Here is an 18,800-nt window from a genome sequence, read left to right on the forward strand (position 1 = left end):
GGCTTTAACGGCAAAAATCAACGCCGTATGAACGTGGTACCAAAACTGAAAAAAACACAAAACTTTAGGTATGAAAGTTGTAATTTTTTAAGTTAGAGACTAAAAGTGCAATAGCTGCTAACTTGAGGTACCAAAAGTGTAATTTTCTCTATTTTTTATTCGGGTTTCTTTGGAAATTTTTTAATGTAGCTCCATATCCAACCTGTACTGGCCTCTAGCAAAGGAGCTTTTGTAGTAAGATAGCTAGGAAAATTATGATTTCTCTACCTAACTCCTTCGGTTTTGCTTATCGATTTTATGCAATGCAACATAGATTCTCTTAAGTTGATTTGTCAGTATCATATGCTGTCCAGTTGTCAGCAAGGTGGTTGCTATCTTTATCAACTTGGAACAAACATAATTTCCTCAATTTAAAAATGGTTCGTTGGATGACAAGTGAAGTTCTTTTAGCATTCTCTAGTGGGTTATTCTCCATGAGTATATGTATCTGGAAATCCCGTGCAATCTGCCAACGAAGTCGATACTTCACTATTTATTTTGCACAAACTTCTTTAATAGCTGTTTTGGTGGATGATCATCGGAAAAGAGCCCTGCGATTTATTTTCATATGTTATATGGTGATCTACAACATCATCATTAACAATTTGAGCAGAGCCACATTTTTCTGGTATGTTGCCTTCTAATAACAACGCATTAAACATTCAGGTTTCCTTTTGTAGACTTTAGTATTTTAGACTTACCAAGACTATACAACTATCAAAAGTGGACAATTCCTCTCAAGATCTATATCAGAGAAAAATTTCATATGCCAAAAAGGATTAAAGGTATATCAATCAAAATGGACATGACATCATCAATGTTTTATCTCAATGATATATATAACGCCGTGCTAGTAGAAGCATATTGAGCACCCGAAGTGTGTCTTATGTTAATTTATTTATATAATAGGACTAAAAGTTTAGGGCACTTCGCTTATTTATTAAGCAAGTAGGCTATAGAGTGATGGAGGCGAGTATGTCTTTCTAGCGCCACAAGTAACTAAATTTCACTTACTATTTGGGTATATTAACACACCTAAGATATCTTAGAATTTTAAGCCTGAGAGCATAACAAGTGGACGGATAAAATAATATACTTAAAAGTGTGGAGAACATGTTCAAATCTCTTAACTCTTAAGTGCGGAGACATGTGTTAGACCTTAACATTTTTACTTGGTAATGTTGACTTTTTCCGATATCCACATTGTTTTTTGTACAAGTATGTAACTGCAATATTTATCTTTGTTTTTATGTACACTTGTGAGCGTTGAGTTTTTATTAGCCTTCAACACTCACAAACGTAAAGACATATACGCACATTAATGCGGAAAGTGTTAGTCATTTTAATGTGTGCATCATGTGAAGATATTACATATGATTTGTAGTGCCAACCAGCCATATCAATTGATTGCTTTAATAATTTAGTCCAAACATTATGAATTTACCTTACTGTCCTTATCATCTGATTTTCGTCCGATTTTAGCGTCTATAAAATGCATCTAACAGGAGGGTTTTGTGGCAGGAACCCTAAGCGCCGCATTCGAATAGAGAAGAAACAGGTTAGTGGGTAAAGCTCTCTCTTGTCTACAACATCTGCCTTTTTAATGAGGTTACTGATGAATGTCCTAATATGCCTAGCTTTAAGATCGGGTATCATATATGCAAAATGTTGAATTGCTTTCAATAATGATATATGTCGCTATTTCAATTAAGATTCGTCACGCGCTGACTTCTTAGGTTCACTTTGTCACTTCTATTGGGGAACATTGATGGTAGATGGTTCTGATACCGCTCTTTGTCAATCTTAGGGCCACAATTTTGATGTCTGTAAAAATTTTTAATCGGTAGTGTTATAATTAAGGAGTGATAGCCTTTTTTGGTATTTCATAACAGTCATTTTAGCTTGAATTTAAGCATTTCTTAGTATGCAATTATTTCAGTTTAAGTTATTCCGATTTCAAGATAGTTTAATTGGACATGATGAAATGTGAGATAATAATTATTTTTAGATTGGAATACTATATCAGAAGTTATATATATGGAAACCACAAACAGTTTCCTTAATCCAAAGCTTTCAGTTTGATAGATTGTCTTCATTTATCTGTTAACACTCTTTATTTTAATTGTTACATAAGGAGGTTGCAAATTAACTACTTCAACCAAATTGAACATGGAGTGCACAAAGATCACTGAGAGTCCCCTCAACAAGAAATCATTTCCTCAAGGAAGTCTAATTAGCTCAAGGCTCCCCTCTCATGCTGTCGGAAACCTTCTTGAGGTACACATATATAACACGTTTTTATTGAGGTTATGAAAAGGGGTATACACCAATTCAATGTTCTTAGATTCTGTGGATCATTTCTAATACATTGTGTTCCTTGTTGTATTAAGGTCCATGAATTCATATGTGGCTTTCAAAATGTTCTTGGATTAAAAGAGCCAATATCATTTGAAGAGCTTGAAGAAGAGCTCCTTCGGGCTGGAAAATCGTCAATTCTGAAAACAGTTGAAAAGTTTATTCACAGTGTATTGCTTCCTGATCTAATAAGTGAGCTACTGGAAAAAACTACTGCAGCCCTTAAAATCAAATTGGATATGCTTCCAATTAATCAGTTTACTTGGCCAGAAGTGGTTCGGAGATATATAATGGCATATGTGTTAGTAGAAGGAAGAATGGTTTCTGAAAATATTGAAGGTATGAAGCTCTTTCAGTGTCTGCTAGGTGATGGCGGTATTTGCTGTGAATCACAAGCTAGTCTTGCTGGTGTTGATTTGGATGCACAGGTGAGATTAAAGTCTGGTGGTATTTACATGTAATCTGAACTGCAATTCATTGTGTTGGGTAAAAAAAGTTTTATATTTGCTTTTGCAAAATTCATAGTGAATGCTAATGCCTGTTTTGTTCTTGTCTACATCTTCTTCAGTTGCTTGGAAGAGCCATAGAAAATGTATTTGGGAAACTGACAAAAGAAACTACCATTCTATCAATGGGCATGACAGGGATAGAGGGACAAAATGGTGATAGCTATGGTGTGTGTACAGATGTTGCTAGTATTCCAGAGTGGGCGAAAGTACTTGAACCTGTGAAAAAATTGCCTACGAATAATGGATCTCGAATTCGGGACTGTGTTAATGAGGCTTTGACAAAAAATCCACTTGAGTGGGCAAAGACCAGGTTGGAAGCTTCTATATCAAAAGGCGTTTACAAAAGCAATGCATCTGGGCCTACAAAGGTGAAGTTTTACTCTAATGTTTGTCTTCTTGCATATCGTCTTATAACGTTGTCTAAATGCTAACCTTAATCATAAGTGATAGGAATTAAGTTCATGGTGCATTTTTATCTGTCATGTACATATATCTATGTTATTCTTGAATAGAAGGTGTGAAAATATTATAGAATCAGTGTCTGTTACATGGTATCAGATCTTCTCACGAGGAGTCTATCATTGTCCCCTATTCAACTGTTGTTGCGGCGAAGCCATAGCGGCCATTCTCGTTTTCCTTCTTCTCATGACGTCCGTTGGCTCTTTCCTGGCCTCACTGGTGGATGCTGTTATATGTCTTGATTTGTGTGAAATGGATCCTTTCCACCGTCGTACTCATCTTGGTCAAGATCCATAGTGTGTACCGTGTACGGCTGATCAACCTGCATAGGGATTTCTTTTCTTGGTCCTTTCTGGCACGCAAGGACCACAGTTATGAAACTTTTTCATTGTCGAAAAAAAATTCCCACTATGAAATCTACGTGTAGGTTGCATTTTATTCATTCAACCCACCTGTTAAAAGGTCCATATCACTCACACTAGATTGTCTCTTACATTTGTCCCAACTGGCCGATTATTCAACCAAGTTTATTTACTTTGTAACCGGAATTAGGTTCCCGGACTATGGTGCTGGTATCCAGGGAATTGTATTTTATTGCATATGTAAAAGGTTAGGCCTTATATATAGAGAGTAATAGTTTACATCGATACCCTGTATTTTAAAACTATTTACATCAAAGTACTGGTAGTCTAATATTAAACAACAGTGTATATACATGTACAGCTTACTTGTTAGCAATTAATTACCTTCCTAGTGTAGTTTGTATGTCATGTATATACCTATGTTATTGTTCAACAGAATATGTGGAAAGCTAATAATCTGCTCTTTGCCCTACTCATTGTTTATTTATTTTGTAGATAATGACTTCTTGTCAGTCTTCATATCTATCTTCTTTATGTTGGTGCGCCACAGCCAACTCTTTTATACCAAGCCGTTACCCTTAATGCGCTGCAGAGACGGCCTTCATTATTTTTCTTATATTTATTGTGATGCTACAATTTGTTGCATTAGGCAATGCTAGGGTGATTCACTTGTCTAGAACATAACTGTGTATTTTTGCATGCTTACTTAGTAATTATTTTTGTATTTAAATTTTTTTTGCTTGGAAAACCTGTATTGGATTTGTGTGTACGAATTTAGTGGTGTTAATAGTTCTTTTTAGCAGGAAGCATGATTGTTTCTTCAGTGTCCATTGTCTATATATTTGGTTCTGTTATTATTTAATTAAGAAGCTTGTATGGAATTAGTATTTCCATTTTTTTTCTTCCCAACAGAAAGCCGTGATAGCTGTTTTCCAACAAGCATTGAATAATGTAGCATCTGGTGTACCAAAAATGCCGTTACCACTGGACACGGACATAAGAAGATCTGATCGGATATGTAAAGCAGTCATGAAAAAGTGTCAAAGCATAATATGTCATGTAGCTGCTAATAGTACAGATAGGGACTTTTCTGATCTCTTGGGGAGATCCCTAAACTGTGATATTAGTGATGTCCAGAAACTTCTTATATATGCATCAACACGTCCTCTGGACTTACAGACTATCCATTTAAGATTGCTTCATGGAGCATATGGTGGTTCACATGAAGCTTTTCGGGAAGATGTAAGGGAGCTTGGATCATCACTTAAGGTAAGCTATTTATTATGGGTTAGGTTTGTTGTGTTTTTGACTTTTTGCTATGTAAGTTTCTTTTTACTGGCATTCTACGCTCTTAAATATTTCTTATTTTGCAGTTGTGGATCAAGTTGACGAAGACTCCTGTGAATAAACCGAGTTTAAGTCACTTGGCAGAGTGTATATCCAAAGACTTGGAAATTCAATTTGAAAAAGAGGTGTGTCAAGTCATTTTATTCGATTACATACGATTTTGCATGGTCAGATAATGCTACAAGTTCATTGTTTACCAACATGGGCTGCCCATTTCAATTGTTGTGCTTTCGTAAATTGCATAATCTTCTCTTTGTGTAGAAAATAAATGAATTGCCGCTAATATAGTGTTGAAGAAAAAAGTTCATTCAGTGTAGCCTTATTTTTTCTATTCAAAGTGCAGGTAGCCCCTCTTATCTTGACCCTGTCTGAATATAACACGAGTACAAAATCTACGGTTGAGGTAGAGAGGGAGCTTCAAGAAATTCTAACTTCTATCGAAATCTCTGAAACGCCATGGGAAATGATAATCTGCAAAGTTTGTGGCCATGGCACAGATGATGAAAACATGCTGCTGTGTGATTCTGAAGGATGTAACGCCGCGTATCACACAAAATGCCTGTGTCCGACGCTTTCTAGAATCCCTGAAGGTAGGTGGCATTGTCCTACTTGTGCACCTTCTAGGCTTCCAATGGACAATGAACCGAAGGATGCTCAGCAGATTTTGCGACATGTAGATAGAAGCTGGGAGGAAGCAAGTCCACTTTTGGATATAGTTACAGCTTTGGACAAAAGTGATTTTTGGGAATTAGAGGCGGATAAGGTTGGTTCATTGCTTTGGTTTATTTCTTCTATTTGATTTGATATTCTTTTTTGAATGTTCTTTGTCTATCACTTTAGATATACTAAGACCTGGAAACACTTCCAATTGAGGTTCTGACTTTATTTAATTAAGTGTTTATTACATGTCTTCAAGTTATCGGTTCTCTAAACCATATCTGAAGACAAGTCTAAGTCTCTCCCTAGTAGACTTATAGTACAAACATTTAAAAAAGTACAAAAAGTACAAGGTCTTTCCTCCTTCTTCCTTCCATCTCCGACCACCACCACCACCACCATGATCGACTCTGACCACCACCATGATCCTCCGGCGACGGCGACCATCTCCGGCGAGACTTACACATGTGTAAGTTAACTTTTCGGCGAGAATCAGGTTTGTTTTCGGGTGGATACGGTACGGGCCAGAGGCCCTCATCCGCTCTAAGCTGACTATCAAGGGACGCATATGGAAATCGTATGGATTTGATGGGCCGTGATCCAAGAAATACTGAGGGTTTGCTACGGTACGGGCGAAGCCCTTGTTGCCGGCGCCGACGCCGACGCCGTGGTTGGGGTGGTCGTAGATGATGGTGGCTGGTGGTGATTGTCTCGCAAAGGAAAAAACCTAGAAATTTTAAACCCTAAAATGCTAAAAAGGTTGTACTTACACATGTGTAAGGCTCGCCGGAGATGGTCGCCGTCGCCGGAGGGTCATGGTGGTGGTCGGAAATGATCATGGTGGTAGTGGTGGTGGTGGTGGTCGGAGATGGAAGGAAGGAGGAAAAACCTTGTACTTTTTATACTTTTTTAAATGCTTGTACTATAATTATCTTTCCCCTATATATATATATATATATATGTGAGAAAAGTGAGTATGGGGCTGTTATGCACCCAACTTTGGTGAAAAACCCCTCACATACCAATATTTTAATATTTTGAATAAATGTTTGGCCCCCCATGATTTTTATTGTTTAAAAAAAGGTATGTGAGTGGTTTTTCACTCAACTTAGGTGCCTAACAGCCTCATATTCCCTTCCCCCCCTATATATATATATATTGTATTATATTTAAGTGATTGTATCTTCAATTTTACATTAAGTTTTCTGGGTTTATTCATTATTTTTATTTTTTATAATTGTGTTGGGATGCAGTGATGCACAACAGTAAGTGAATGATAATGTTCTGTTCTTTCCATACTTTTAATCTTTCAGTGCATATGATGTATTTTTTTTTATCTAGATCTGCTAATGAAGGTTTTATTTTGAATCAGAAAATATCCGTGCTCAAGTTTCTATTTGACGAAGCATTAAATACAAAGTTCTTTCGTCAAATTCTGAACAAGTCGAACACGAAGCTTAATAAGAAGTTTTTGGGTATTGACTCTCTTGGAAGATTTTACTGGGGATTTCCCAGTTCAAGTCCTAATTGTGGGATAGTTGTAAATTCACAACATGAAGATTATGCCAGATGGTATATCTTGCGGTCTGCAAAAGAAATTAGCAGCCTTGTGAATTATCTCAACATAAATGATCCTGAAGTAATACCCTTGAGAGATGCTATATCGCATTGGCATAGTTTAGTAATTCATCAGCATCAACAACCAATCAGTAATTCAGGTGAGACGCACATGACTAATTCCACCGATTTGGATAAGTCTTCCAAGAAACCTGGCGGGAATGCTTCTCCTATAATAAAGAAATTGAAGATGAAGTTGCTGAGTATGGAGGACGCACTAACTGATGGAGCAAGAAGACCATCCAGGGCAAGTCGTGAATGGAGATCGGCATGGTGCGCATTTGTTAAATCTTCCAATTCAATATATGAGGTATATACTCTGATCTAACAAAAGCTGCTTTGATACGTTCTTTCATTTTGACCCATTACTTGCTGAGCGTGAGCGTTGCCTGCATGCATTTTGCAACTCAGGCCTTGTTATAAGGTTTGGGACAGTGCTATCTATTATCATATACATTGTTATATGAACTGCAAGATGATCATCCTTTTTGCATTGCAGATGATTGAAGCAATTTTGGTTCTGGAGACCATGATCAAGACAGAGCATATTAGCAATAATTGGTGGTGGTACTGGTCTTCAGCTTCAGTTGCTGCAAAAACGTCTACAATGTCGGGTCTTGCTTTACGCATCTACACTCTAGACGCTGCAATCCATCATCCTAACACACCACCAGATCGGGCAAAAAAAAGTGCGGGAAATGGAAACATATGTCAGAAAAGGTTAAAAAGGAAAAGAAAAGCGAAAATCAGCATTACAGAACCTTCACTCCCTTGATATCATTAAAATTCTTATTCTTTGTAGCCTCAAACCTAACCTAACAATTAGATGACACCAGTTATGCAAATTTCATGGTAAATACAATTAGATGACATTGAGAGTATATATATTTTTTTTCTGTTGCAGTTTTCTTGTCTTGTGATCTGGTAAATCAAGTTTTTAAGCTCATTGTATTCATTTTGGTTACGTATAATACACAACGAAAACCGTCTAGAAAAATGAAGGTTATTGTGGCAGTTGGAAAAACATGGAGATATATGTAATGAGCATCAACTTCTTTCTTATATAAAAGCATAGATGTGATTGTAGTACTTAGTTTTCTTTCAAGGTTTCATATATTAACCATATGATATGACTTTCTTGGGCTCTGTCTACTCACTGAAGTAACTCAGATTTTTCTTTTTAAATATGTCTCGGTGAGATCATGTGTTCAAGTTACTCTCTCATGATATCAACGACGTTTTCTGACCTTCTCCGGATGAACTTGAAATCGGATGATTGATTACGAAAAGCTTCTTTCTTTTCAGGATATAAAGGCTACATAATTACATACCCTGTTTATAGCGGATTGGTATTCTACTTTTTTTCGACCTTTGGATTTTATTTCTGGAGTATGATAATGTATGCACTTATTTACCTTTTCAATTTTTATAATTCACAGTTGGTGATCAGTATACGAAGAGTCTTTTCAGTAGGTAATATTGGAAGATTTGGATTTAAGATATGACAATGAGGTTCGTAAGCTGTCCAATGTGTTCGTCTGCGATTTTTTTTTGAGTTTATTATGGGTAGACACTAGACAATGTCACAAGTTCATTTTCATTTTTCTTCTGTATGAAAAAAACCAACAGACCAAGTCAATTGTCAATGATTCATGAATCAAGTGAACTTTCAAGTTTTACCTTAGGCCAAGGTACTTTTTTCGTTCATGTGATTTTGTAATAAGTACTTTTCATCCTCGCCGTTAACTTTGGGCTAAAATCATCCCTGTGGTTTGCATTTCGTCCTTGGATCAGGCACGTGAGGGGAATTTATGTCTTTTCACCCATCTTCATGGTTTGTCCTTATGGTTAAGTGCAAAATTCGTCTTTATGGTTTGTCGTTTTTGCATTTTTCATCCTTGTATTTTAACAAACCTCCAAACAAAAATTTAATCAAAAACCAAAACAAACTCAAATCAAAAACCTATATACCTATATATGAGGATCTAATTTAATACTGGCCGGTACAACTAACTTAATTTATTTTACTTTTTTATAAAAATGTTATGAAACTTACTACAATTTAACGAAAATAATCAAAATATAATTATAATTTACTCAAAAATAATAGCAGATAGTTATTTTATAACAAAGTATAAGAAAGTTCACAAATTAAAAAAAAATAACATTAAAGTATTATAAAAATTTTTAGAAAAATTCAAGAAATAAAAAATGAGAATACCGAAAATACCGGAACGGTAATACCGAAAAATACCCAAAATATCAGAAATAGTTGTACCGGAATACCCTCCAATACCAGTATTACGAGTAATACTATCGGTATTTAAAACATTGTATGTACGTGTTTGCATTTGAAAATGATTGACTAGATTCTCAAATGTAGGTGTATAGGTTTTTTGTCTTGTTTGGATTAAATCGTTACCGGCAATTTTTTTTGTTTTGTTTGAAAAGTTCTCTTGGACTTGTTAACGATGAGAATGAAAAATGCAAAAACAACAAACCACAAGGACGATTTTTGCACTTAATTCTATAAAAAGACGAAAATGCCCCTCATGTGACTTGCATGTGAGGGGGTTAACGGCAAAGTTATAATGGCAGGGACGAAATGCAAATCACGGGGATGATTTTAGCCAAAAGTTAACGGCGAGGATGAAAAGTGCTTATTCGAAAAACCACAGGGACGAAAAAAGTACTTTGGCCTTTAATATAAAAGCGGGGTTCGATCCTCCTTGACCCTATTTGAAGAGGCTTGTGGAGTTTTTTCTTGAATGTTTACTTATCGTTGATTGTGATGGGTCCAGTTAAAACAACTGACTACTTTAGATCAAATGTGATTGGTTCAATTAAGACAACTGACTACCTTACGTTGAGCAGACCCTCAGTCTCTCACCTTTGGATAGTGAGGGAGTGTTCTATTTGAAAATTGTGTTTTAATAATAAAACCAAGTCAGTTGTTTCATCCAAAAGGATATACCACATAGAACTATTGGCATATATCCAAATGATGACAAAGTCACAATAACATCTTGCATAATCAAATACAAAACATTATACAAAACCCATTTTCATTTCTTAACAAGTTAAGTCGCTAAACATATCAATCAGAGTAGTTGGTCGGAAAACAAAAAAGAAAAGAAAAAACCAACCCGTGAAATCTACCTTAATGCTGAATTTCACTTAAATAAATAAAGAAGTTACAAATTTACGATTTGAAGAGATAAACTTTGAATTGAAATCAGGATATATGAATCACCCAAAATGATGTCTACATTCATTTTTTTATTGCAAACATCTTCGCCTTCGTTTACATCAACATTATTTGCACCAACATTTTTATTTTCAATATTACTTTGCTGAACATTATTTTCATTAACATAATTTTCCCCCAAAATACTCTTCAACATCATTTTCTTCAATTATTTTTGTCAGTTTATGTTTATAAGTATTACTTTCATGTCTAATAAATACCAATTTAAAGATCCTTGTAACCATTGAGTACGTTCTTGTTTTATATGCTTGTATTTTGGGCACAGAATGGTTGCATACGAGAAGCGGAAAAGACATACTTGTTTAATTTATTATAGCAAGATTTATATAAAGCAACTAAACAAGCAAATAGAAATATTACTTCAAACCAAAAGATGTATACTACTCGTAATTATATTAAATAAACTCCACATATAAATAAAAGAGTTTTGCTAAATGCACAGTTAAGTTGCATTATATTATATTACACTAATCATAAAATGCAAGAGTGGACTTTTGATATGAAAGATACAAATTTTTTATGCACGTTAAGTGTAACGCCGTATTTAGCATTCTTTTTAAAAATATATATGAAAAATAATGGAAAGATGTCATCTTAAATAGTTAAATTGTTGTACAAAGAGTGAAAGACACTTGTGTTGATGATGGTCTTTCTCAAATGTATGAGTTCTTGAATTTTAGACGTTTAGTCGTTTAGATATCCCAAGTCCCAACAAATGAACGATCATTAAAGTCTGATGGAATGATGGGCCAACAATCAATTGTCAATTGGATCATTTGGGTATCTCAAATCTGATGGGCCAGTAATCAATTGACAATTGCCTTAAACCTTAATGTATGATGGGCCTAGTATATATTTGGCACGCCTAAAAAGTGACTATAATGCCCTGGGAGCGCCCAGCACACCGCCCCTAGGGGCGTTCCACTTGGATAAAATCGTTGGCCTGTTCGAAATGGATCGAGTATTTCTTCTTTGACCAACCGTTGAAAACGTACGCTCCCCCCCCCCCCTCCCCTTTGATTTTCAAAAACCACCCTATTTTACAAAAACAACCCCTCCCTCTCATTTTAATCTTCAAATCAAATCAAACAAACCCATTTCACATTCTTCTTCCTCTATATCCGAAAATTACTTCTCTTTTTCACCATTTTCTTTTCAAAATGAATCCAAACCAATTCAACCAAAACTCTCAATTTCCAAACCCCAATAACCCAAACCAACCCGACATGATGAGCGACCCAAACCTTTGCCAAAATCCTCATTTTATTCAAATGCTCGCCGGTAACCATCCACCCTCTCCTTTGCCGGATTACATTCCAGCATCTCCTATGTCGGGTTGCTTTCCAACTTCTCCTTTGTCGGGTTTTCAACAGTGGTCATATAACATAGAAAATGCGTTTGGTAATTTTCATAACATATATATCTATATATATCTATATATATATATTCGGCCGTATATATATACATATGTCTATATTTATATATATATATATATATATATATATATATATATATATATATATATTTTATTATTATTTTGATAGAGAGCCAAGGAATACAATCTCAACCTCAACAAACACAATCTCAACCCAATGTTGAAGTCATTCTTGAAACACAACCTCAACAAACTCAATCTCAACCCGTTGGGACTTAATCCCGGAAGAAAAGGTCCCATAAAAAGAAAAATCCCGATAAGCCTCGTGAGAGACCAATTCAACAACCTTGGAGTGCCGATGAGAAAATGGCGTTGGCCTGTGCATGGCTAGAGGTCACCGAAGATCCCACAACGGGTATTACTATTTTTTAAAATTGTTTTCTTTTTTTTTTAATTATATATATTTTCTGTTTTTACATATTTTTTATACATATATTTATAGATTTTCAGTTTATTATAAGTTTTGGTGTTGAGATTTATAGGTTATAGTATAGTTTTGGTGTTGAGATATATAGGTTATAGTATAGTTTTGGTGTTGAGATTGTGGTATAATATTTTCGGCCAAATATATATAGTATAGTTTTCGGCCAAAGATCAAACTACCTACTGAGATTTATAGTATAGTATATTTGTTGAGATTTATAGTTTTGGTGTTGCGTATAGTTTTGTCAAACAATTTTCCTTTTATATTTTAAGTGTATTTTGTTTGTGTGTTCTTTTGTAGGTAATTTTCAAAAGGAGAAAGTGTATTGGAAAAAAATTAGGCAAACTTTCCACACCATCATGGGTAGAGAACCATACCGTGACGCAGATTCGCTCAGTGGGAAGTTTCGGAAGATAAAAACGGCTATTCAAGGATTTCATAGTGTGTACACTCGAATTAGCCATAATAGTGGGAAAAACGACGCGGATAAACAAAGTCATGCATTGCAGGAGTATGGTAATTTTAGCTTTCTTAGGGAGTGGGAGTTGGTTAGGCATAGTTCGAAGTTTGATGTGACTCTTACTTGGGATCCTAAGACTAGCCGTGGTGAGCCGAGCTCAAAAAGATCGAAGACGAACATCGGGTTCAAAGGGTGCACAGAGTGTGGGGTCAGAGGCGAGGATTCACATTGACCTTAATGAGACGGAGGGAGAGAGTGACACTAGGGAGACTCGTTATATACGCCCGATTGGTAGAGATGCGGCCAAAAGGGTCGCCCGAACGGGTTCATCGAGTTCATCGGGTATGGTTGCAACTTTGGAAGACTTTGAGAGGTTGGGGGATAGGTTGGAGGGGTTGATAGACATTGGCACGCAAAGGTTGGACATGAACAGGCAACGAATGGAGATCAAGAAGAAGAAGATGGAGATCGAGGAGGATGAGTCATTTCAAAGAGATATTCATTTGTTGGCAATTGACACATCCCGGGTCTCAGAAGCCGATAGAGTCGCTATCGAGGCAGTGAAAGCAAAGATCCGCGCAAAACATGTTGTATGTGTTAAGTACTTTTAAGCAATTTTAGTTTTTTGTAGTTTTTATGTAGTTTATGAACTATATTCATGGTTTAATGTAATGGAACTATGTGGTAACTTTTATTAAGTTTGTATGTATTAGTTTTATATAAATGTTAAAGGTATAAATACAAAGTTAAGAAAATAGAAGGGGTTAAAATGAAAATAAAAATAATTAAACAAATAAAAAATTTAAAAACAAAAAAAAAGGAACAAGGGAGGTAGGAGAACCCTTCACTCCAAGGGGAACCCTCGTTTTGCAAGAAACTCCATATGACATGTATTAAGAATAAAAGGGATTCTTAAAACCCCTTAGCCTTATGAAATTCGGGACTAAAAGTCTGATGTCCCTATTTTTCAGCCGTGCCCTATCCAGTCGCCCACGTGGCCCATTATCAGGACCGGCCCTTTTAAGGAGGCAGTTTGTTTGGGTCAATAAAGCCATTAACAATGTCTTATATAGTGTCATTTTGATGTTGCCATCCACATTGCACTTAATATCAAAAGGATTTTAAACAAATGGACTCGAATTATATATTGTCTTCCATTTATATTTCTTACTCAACAATTACGAAATTAAGTTATAAGTTCTGAACAGATTGAACCCAATGCGTATGAATGACATCAAAGCCATCATTATTAATTTACTTATTGGTCTTGATTTCAAGTTCCAAATTGTAGAATTCGACAACTTAAATAGAAGCACTTCAAAAATAGGAAACCGGAAACTACAAATACATACCATTACATATAATATATATATGCATTATATATTTTTTATATCTAAGACCAAACCCACCAGCCTAGGGAGTCATCTTCTTCATGGTGGTGTTGATTCGTCGTTGCAAACTGATAATGGAAGTGGTTCTGCCCATCATCACTGCCATCATCTTCTTCCGACTGATCCACCGGTGCTGCATACTCATGAGCGTAGTCAGGAAAATACGAATCACCGCTGTCCACAAGTTGTGGGCCATCAAGATCATCAACCACCGCGCTACCACCACTGCCGGTGCTAAAATGGTCCTCCAATTTCACTTTTTCTGGGGGAGCTGGAACATCTCCCCCTTCCTCTGTAGCTGTCCCAGAGTCTTGGCCAGTTGCAGAAATCTCTGGCGCCTCCTTGGGCCGCAGTTTCTCCGTCAAGGAAACAACCTGTAAATAGTCATATCATCAAGAATAAGTTTGCTTATCGATGTAAGTCAAGTATAAAAGTGTGTGCAAATCGCATGTATGTTGTCTTATCACATTTAAACATTATTTTTTTTTGGATCGCCATTAAAAGTTTATTAAAATGCTAATAAGAAACTAGCAAATACTGTCAAACACACATTGTGATCCACAATAGAGACTGCACATTGTAAAACTTGGTAACCTTTTCAATCATATGTACGAAAAAGTAAATCTAATTTTAACTTTTGAACAACTTTATATCCTATAGGCCTATAGAAACAACTTTCATACATGTAACAAGTAATGTTTTAAAAGTATAAATTAGCACAAGTTGGAAAAAAAAAAAAAAAAAAGTCAAGTGATGTTAAAAGACCTGACTTTGATGCAACACATCGACATGGGGTGAGAAGGACATTTTAACTTTTTGTAGGTAAGATCGAATATTGTTGCTAGCAAATGGACCCCTTTAACCCACAACCTCAGGCAAGGAGATCGGATTCATTTCACATACCAAGAACATATTAACAGCTGTTTTATGTTCTTTATTCTCCCCTGCCTAGCTACAAAATTCTTGACATTTCAAATAATACTGTATAACAATATTATGCGAGCGCAAACCATGGGTGCATGTTGTGACGATTTGCGAAAACATATGTTAGTTTTTCCTATTCAGATTATTAGGGGACGTTGAGTATTTGACTCAGATGTATGCAACAAAAATATGCTAAATCACCGCTTCAAATATTTGTAAGTTTGTAACAAACTATATATACCACCCTCTAGTACCAACATTTATTGATACATGTTTGTTCATCCATCACAAAGCAAAATTTTCTATTTGACATATTTTGTAAGACAGATAATACATACAAAACACTTGTTTGTGAGCTATCACTTTACCATTTTTTGAGAAAGGGACAGAGTACGCGAGAAGGACCACAAGGTTATATCATTTATATATACTGATAACATAAGTCGTTATCTCAATGGTTTTTCCCAAAGCTTAAATAGAGGTCATGTGAACATATAACTGAATTGTAATGTAGTGATAAATGAATACGTTAACAATTTACTCTGTTGCCCATGGGTTAGTGGCCCATTAATAAGGTTTTGGTACCTTGAGATCAACCACCCGGGTTCAAGACTCACTAGTCATATTTGTGGAGGTGGAGTGAACAGGGATATAGTCATATTTGTGGAGGTGGAGTGAACAGGGATATTTCAGGTATATTTAGAAGTCTTAGGTTCAATCTATAATCATTCAGGATAGTCTGAGAATAGAAGTATGATTGATTGCACTTAAAAAAAAAAATTAAGTCTGTTTTATGTGACATATTAATTAATTGTGCCAGTGGCGGAACTTGAACACTGATTATGGAAGGGCGGAACTCGATGAGACATAAAATTTAGCTTTGTGATATGTATTATGAAAATTAATTTAGAGAATATATAAAAAAATTAGTATTAAAAATAAGTTCTTATGGAAGGGCTGGAACCCCCTTTTGCCCCTTAAAAGTTCCATCCTTGAATTGTGCATATATACCATGGTTTTAGGTAAAATAAAACAACTATTAAAGTAAAACAAATAAAACAATAGGTTTTTCTTTACTGAAGATCACCGTGCATCACGAAAATCATTATGCATCAATTGCTTCGTGAATCTTCTTGCATCAATCTAACCATGATCTAATGGTCAAAATCTTGTTTTATTTGTTTTATTTTAATACTTGTTTTACAATACCCAACCCTTATGTACCATATATAAGTATATATGTAGGAATATATTATACTATTTGATGGGTTCAGCCAATTCAATTGTGCATGTGTATCATATATGAGTGAATAAGTGAGTTTTAGCTATATTGTACTCGTAGTACTTATTATCAGACTTTTTGATGGTTCAAACCCAATTCACATGTGTGTACTGAAAGCCTGATAAGACCGAAAACTAATGATTTCCATTTTCCACTTTGCTTTATGCATTTAGGAAAAATAGATCTTGCATCTAAGAAAATTTTTTAAAAATATTGCATAACCAGCTGTTCATAAAAGCAAATTTTTGAACACTCTAGAACTCAATTATATGAAATAAGCAACAACCCAAACTAAGTATTATTAACGTGCTTAACAATTTGATCACATAACCAGTTTTAATAAGCATGAAGCATATTAGTACCTCAGCTTTGAGCTTTTCGTTTTCCTTGATGATGGATTCAAAATCCGAAGTAAGCATATCATAAGAAGACTTAAGGCGATCGTAATCTCTTTCAAGTGTCTTGGTCTTCCACCTTGCGCGGCGGTTTTGGAACCAAACCGCCACCTGTCTTGGCTGCAATCCTAGCTTCTTAGCGAGCTCAGTCTTACGCTCGGGCTCCAGCTTATTTTCTTCCTCAAAACTCCTTTCCAACATGTGTACCTAAAATAAAATAAATATCAATTTATTCAATCAAAACCATGCATAAAATCAGATCCATGATCTAATTAGCATCTAACTCTTTTTTTTATATGCCTGTTACTATTTAAAAAGAATAGTCTAGTTATTCGGATGTCAATATCATATAAATATTCCAGAATCAAATTCCAAAAATATCATATCGATCAATTGTTACCTGTTCAGGGCTGAGACGCCTTTTCTTTTCCGTCAATTGTTCGTCGTAGTATTCTTCTTCCAACATGTCATCAAGTGAGCTCAAAAATGGTCTCTTCTTCGAAGTTTCTTCCATGTTGAACCCCATTGTCGTTCCTATTATATATTTGTAACATCTTATATACCTTATATCAAAAATATATATTATATATACATAAATCTATCTCAATAATCCATGGTTCACGTGGTCAGGCATCCAGGTTTTACCCAGAGGTTCAATCCTCAGCTTGGCCACTATGGGGTTTTCCTAGATTTGGTGCAATTAGGTATAGCCTTCGTACGCGTGGGTCTAGCCGGTTAATTAGCGGTGGTCTTTCGCTATTGGACTACTCGGCACAAAGTTGTGGCTTTAAAATTTGTTGGTCGTTAATAAAAAAAAAAAAGGTACAAATTAGCTTATGAATAAATCTAGATTGATAGTAGTAAATATCTAAATATGAAGTAAACAAGTAATTACCTCGAAAATAGTTGTCTCCATTTCCTAGGAAAAGCATGTTGCTACTATTACTACCAAAAACAAGACGACCAGATTCCATTTCGAATAAAAGCTTCTACTGGTAACTATTATTAGTATATGTATATTGTGTATATATTAATAATATATCAGATCGAAACTGGAGATCAAAATGCTACTACCAAAAAATAATGTTTTAGAAAATCATGATCTTATGACGAAAGAAACTAGTACTCCACAGCAATCTAGCTGGAGACTCTAACGGACATATACAAAATCCCATCATTCGACCGTGTCGTCCCACTTTCCCGAATTAATTTGTCCAACTTTTCCCCGTATATATATATACAGGAAACTTGGAATTTTGTATCTATAGACTGAGCAAGGATTTATGACCGGAAATACACCGGAAAAAATGTTCCCGGTGGTGTGGGACTGATCGGTTTTTTTATGTTAGTTTTGTAACCAGAGTTGATAGATAGGAGAGACTGGGCAATTTATTATACAAATGATTTGCATTATGCTCCACTGGTTTTGGGTAGACTTGCAATATGCACCCCTAAGTTTGATATATATCATTTAATAAGCCTACTCTTTTATTCAGAGTACTAAATTATACTCTACTTTTTTTTTCTTTGCTTGGTTTACCATTAGTTTTATCAAAGATTTATAGTCAATCAAATTCTATCGATCGAACACTATTAAAAGATACAATTTTGTGGTATTTAAGGAAATTATCAAGCAACGAGGTAAAAACAACTCTAAAATGGAAGCCTCAATATTGATGTGGGGATAAACAGGTCGATTAGATGTGATTACAAGAATTGATTCATAAACAAAATTCAATTTTCTACAATTATTTGACCCTAATTTAGTAATGAATTATGAAATAAGTATCTAGTTTTTGGTCATTTTTATAAAAAGTTTGACGACCCTAAATACCAAATGAATTAAGCAATGAGTATCTAATTTTAGGTCAATGCA

At 35.2% G+C, this 18,800-nt stretch overlaps 2 protein-coding genes and 1 long non-coding RNA gene across 3 annotated transcripts; 2 read left to right on the top strand and 1 right to left on the bottom strand.

Annotated features, from left to right (window-relative positions):
• The first annotated feature begins 592 nt into the window (after window positions 1-592).
• Window positions 593-2,208, top strand: LOC122589756. Its single transcript, XR_006322321.1, has 3 exons — window positions 593-667; window positions 1,561-1,597; window positions 2,174-2,208. It is a non-coding gene; the product is annotated as an uncharacterized LOC122589756 (long non-coding RNA).
• Window positions 2,203-8,432, top strand: LOC122589755 (methyl-CpG-binding domain-containing protein 9-like). Its single transcript, XM_043762082.1, has 8 exons — window positions 2,203-2,316; window positions 2,430-2,822; window positions 2,963-3,271; window positions 4,637-4,993; window positions 5,098-5,196; window positions 5,415-5,834; window positions 7,101-7,655; window positions 7,845-8,432. Exons 1-8 carry the CDS (start codon window positions 2,209-2,211, stop codon window positions 8,118-8,120), a joined length of 2,517 nt encoding a protein of 838 aa, XP_043618017.1. The 5' UTR covers window positions 2,203-2,208; the 3' UTR covers window positions 8,121-8,432.
• Window positions 8,433-14,141: 5,709 nt separating this feature from the next.
• LOC122588735 (homeobox-leucine zipper protein HAT5) lies at window positions 14,142-18,293 on the bottom strand. Its single transcript, XM_043760908.1, has 4 exons — window positions 17,820-18,293; window positions 17,325-17,458; window positions 16,892-17,131; window positions 14,142-14,697 (listed from the first exon to the last, which is right to left on the bottom strand). Exons 1-4 carry the CDS (start codon window positions 17,896-17,898, stop codon window positions 14,326-14,328), a joined length of 825 nt encoding a protein of 274 aa, XP_043616843.1. The 5' UTR covers window positions 17,899-18,293; the 3' UTR covers window positions 14,142-14,325.
• Window positions 18,294-18,800: the final 507 nt, after the last annotated feature.

This window comes from Erigeron canadensis, chromosome 2, assembly GCF_010389155.1.
Source record: "Erigeron canadensis isolate Cc75 chromosome 2, C_canadensis_v1, whole genome shotgun sequence".
NCBI lineage: Eukaryota > Viridiplantae > Streptophyta > Magnoliopsida > Asterales > Asteraceae > Erigeron > Erigeron canadensis.

Bases quoted from the DNA above. Each gene is read 5' to 3' on its own strand.
- LOC122589755 (XM_043762082.1), top strand. From the start codon at position 2,209: ATGGAGTGCACAAAGATCACTGAGAGTCCCCTCAACAAGAAATCATTT. The intron at 3,272-4,636 runs GTGAAGTTTTAC...TCTTCCCAACAG, and splicing joins ATGCATCTGGGCCTACAAAG to AAAGCCGTGATAGCTGTTTT. The intron at 7,656-7,844 runs GTATATACTCTG...TTTGCATTGCAG, and splicing joins CTTCCAATTCAATATATGAG to ATGATTGAAGCAATTTTGGT.
- LOC122588735 (XM_043760908.1), bottom strand. From the start codon at position 17,898: ATGGAATCTGGTCGTCTTGTTTTTGGTAGTAATAGTAGCAACATGCTT. The intron at 17,132-17,324 runs GTAACAATTGAT...ATTTTATTTTAG, and splicing joins GGCGTCTCAGCCCTGAACAG to GTACACATGTTGGAAAGGAG. The intron at 14,698-16,891 runs GTACTAATATGC...GACTATTTACAG, and splicing joins ACGAAAAGCTCAAAGCTGAG to GTTGTTTCCTTGACGGAGAA.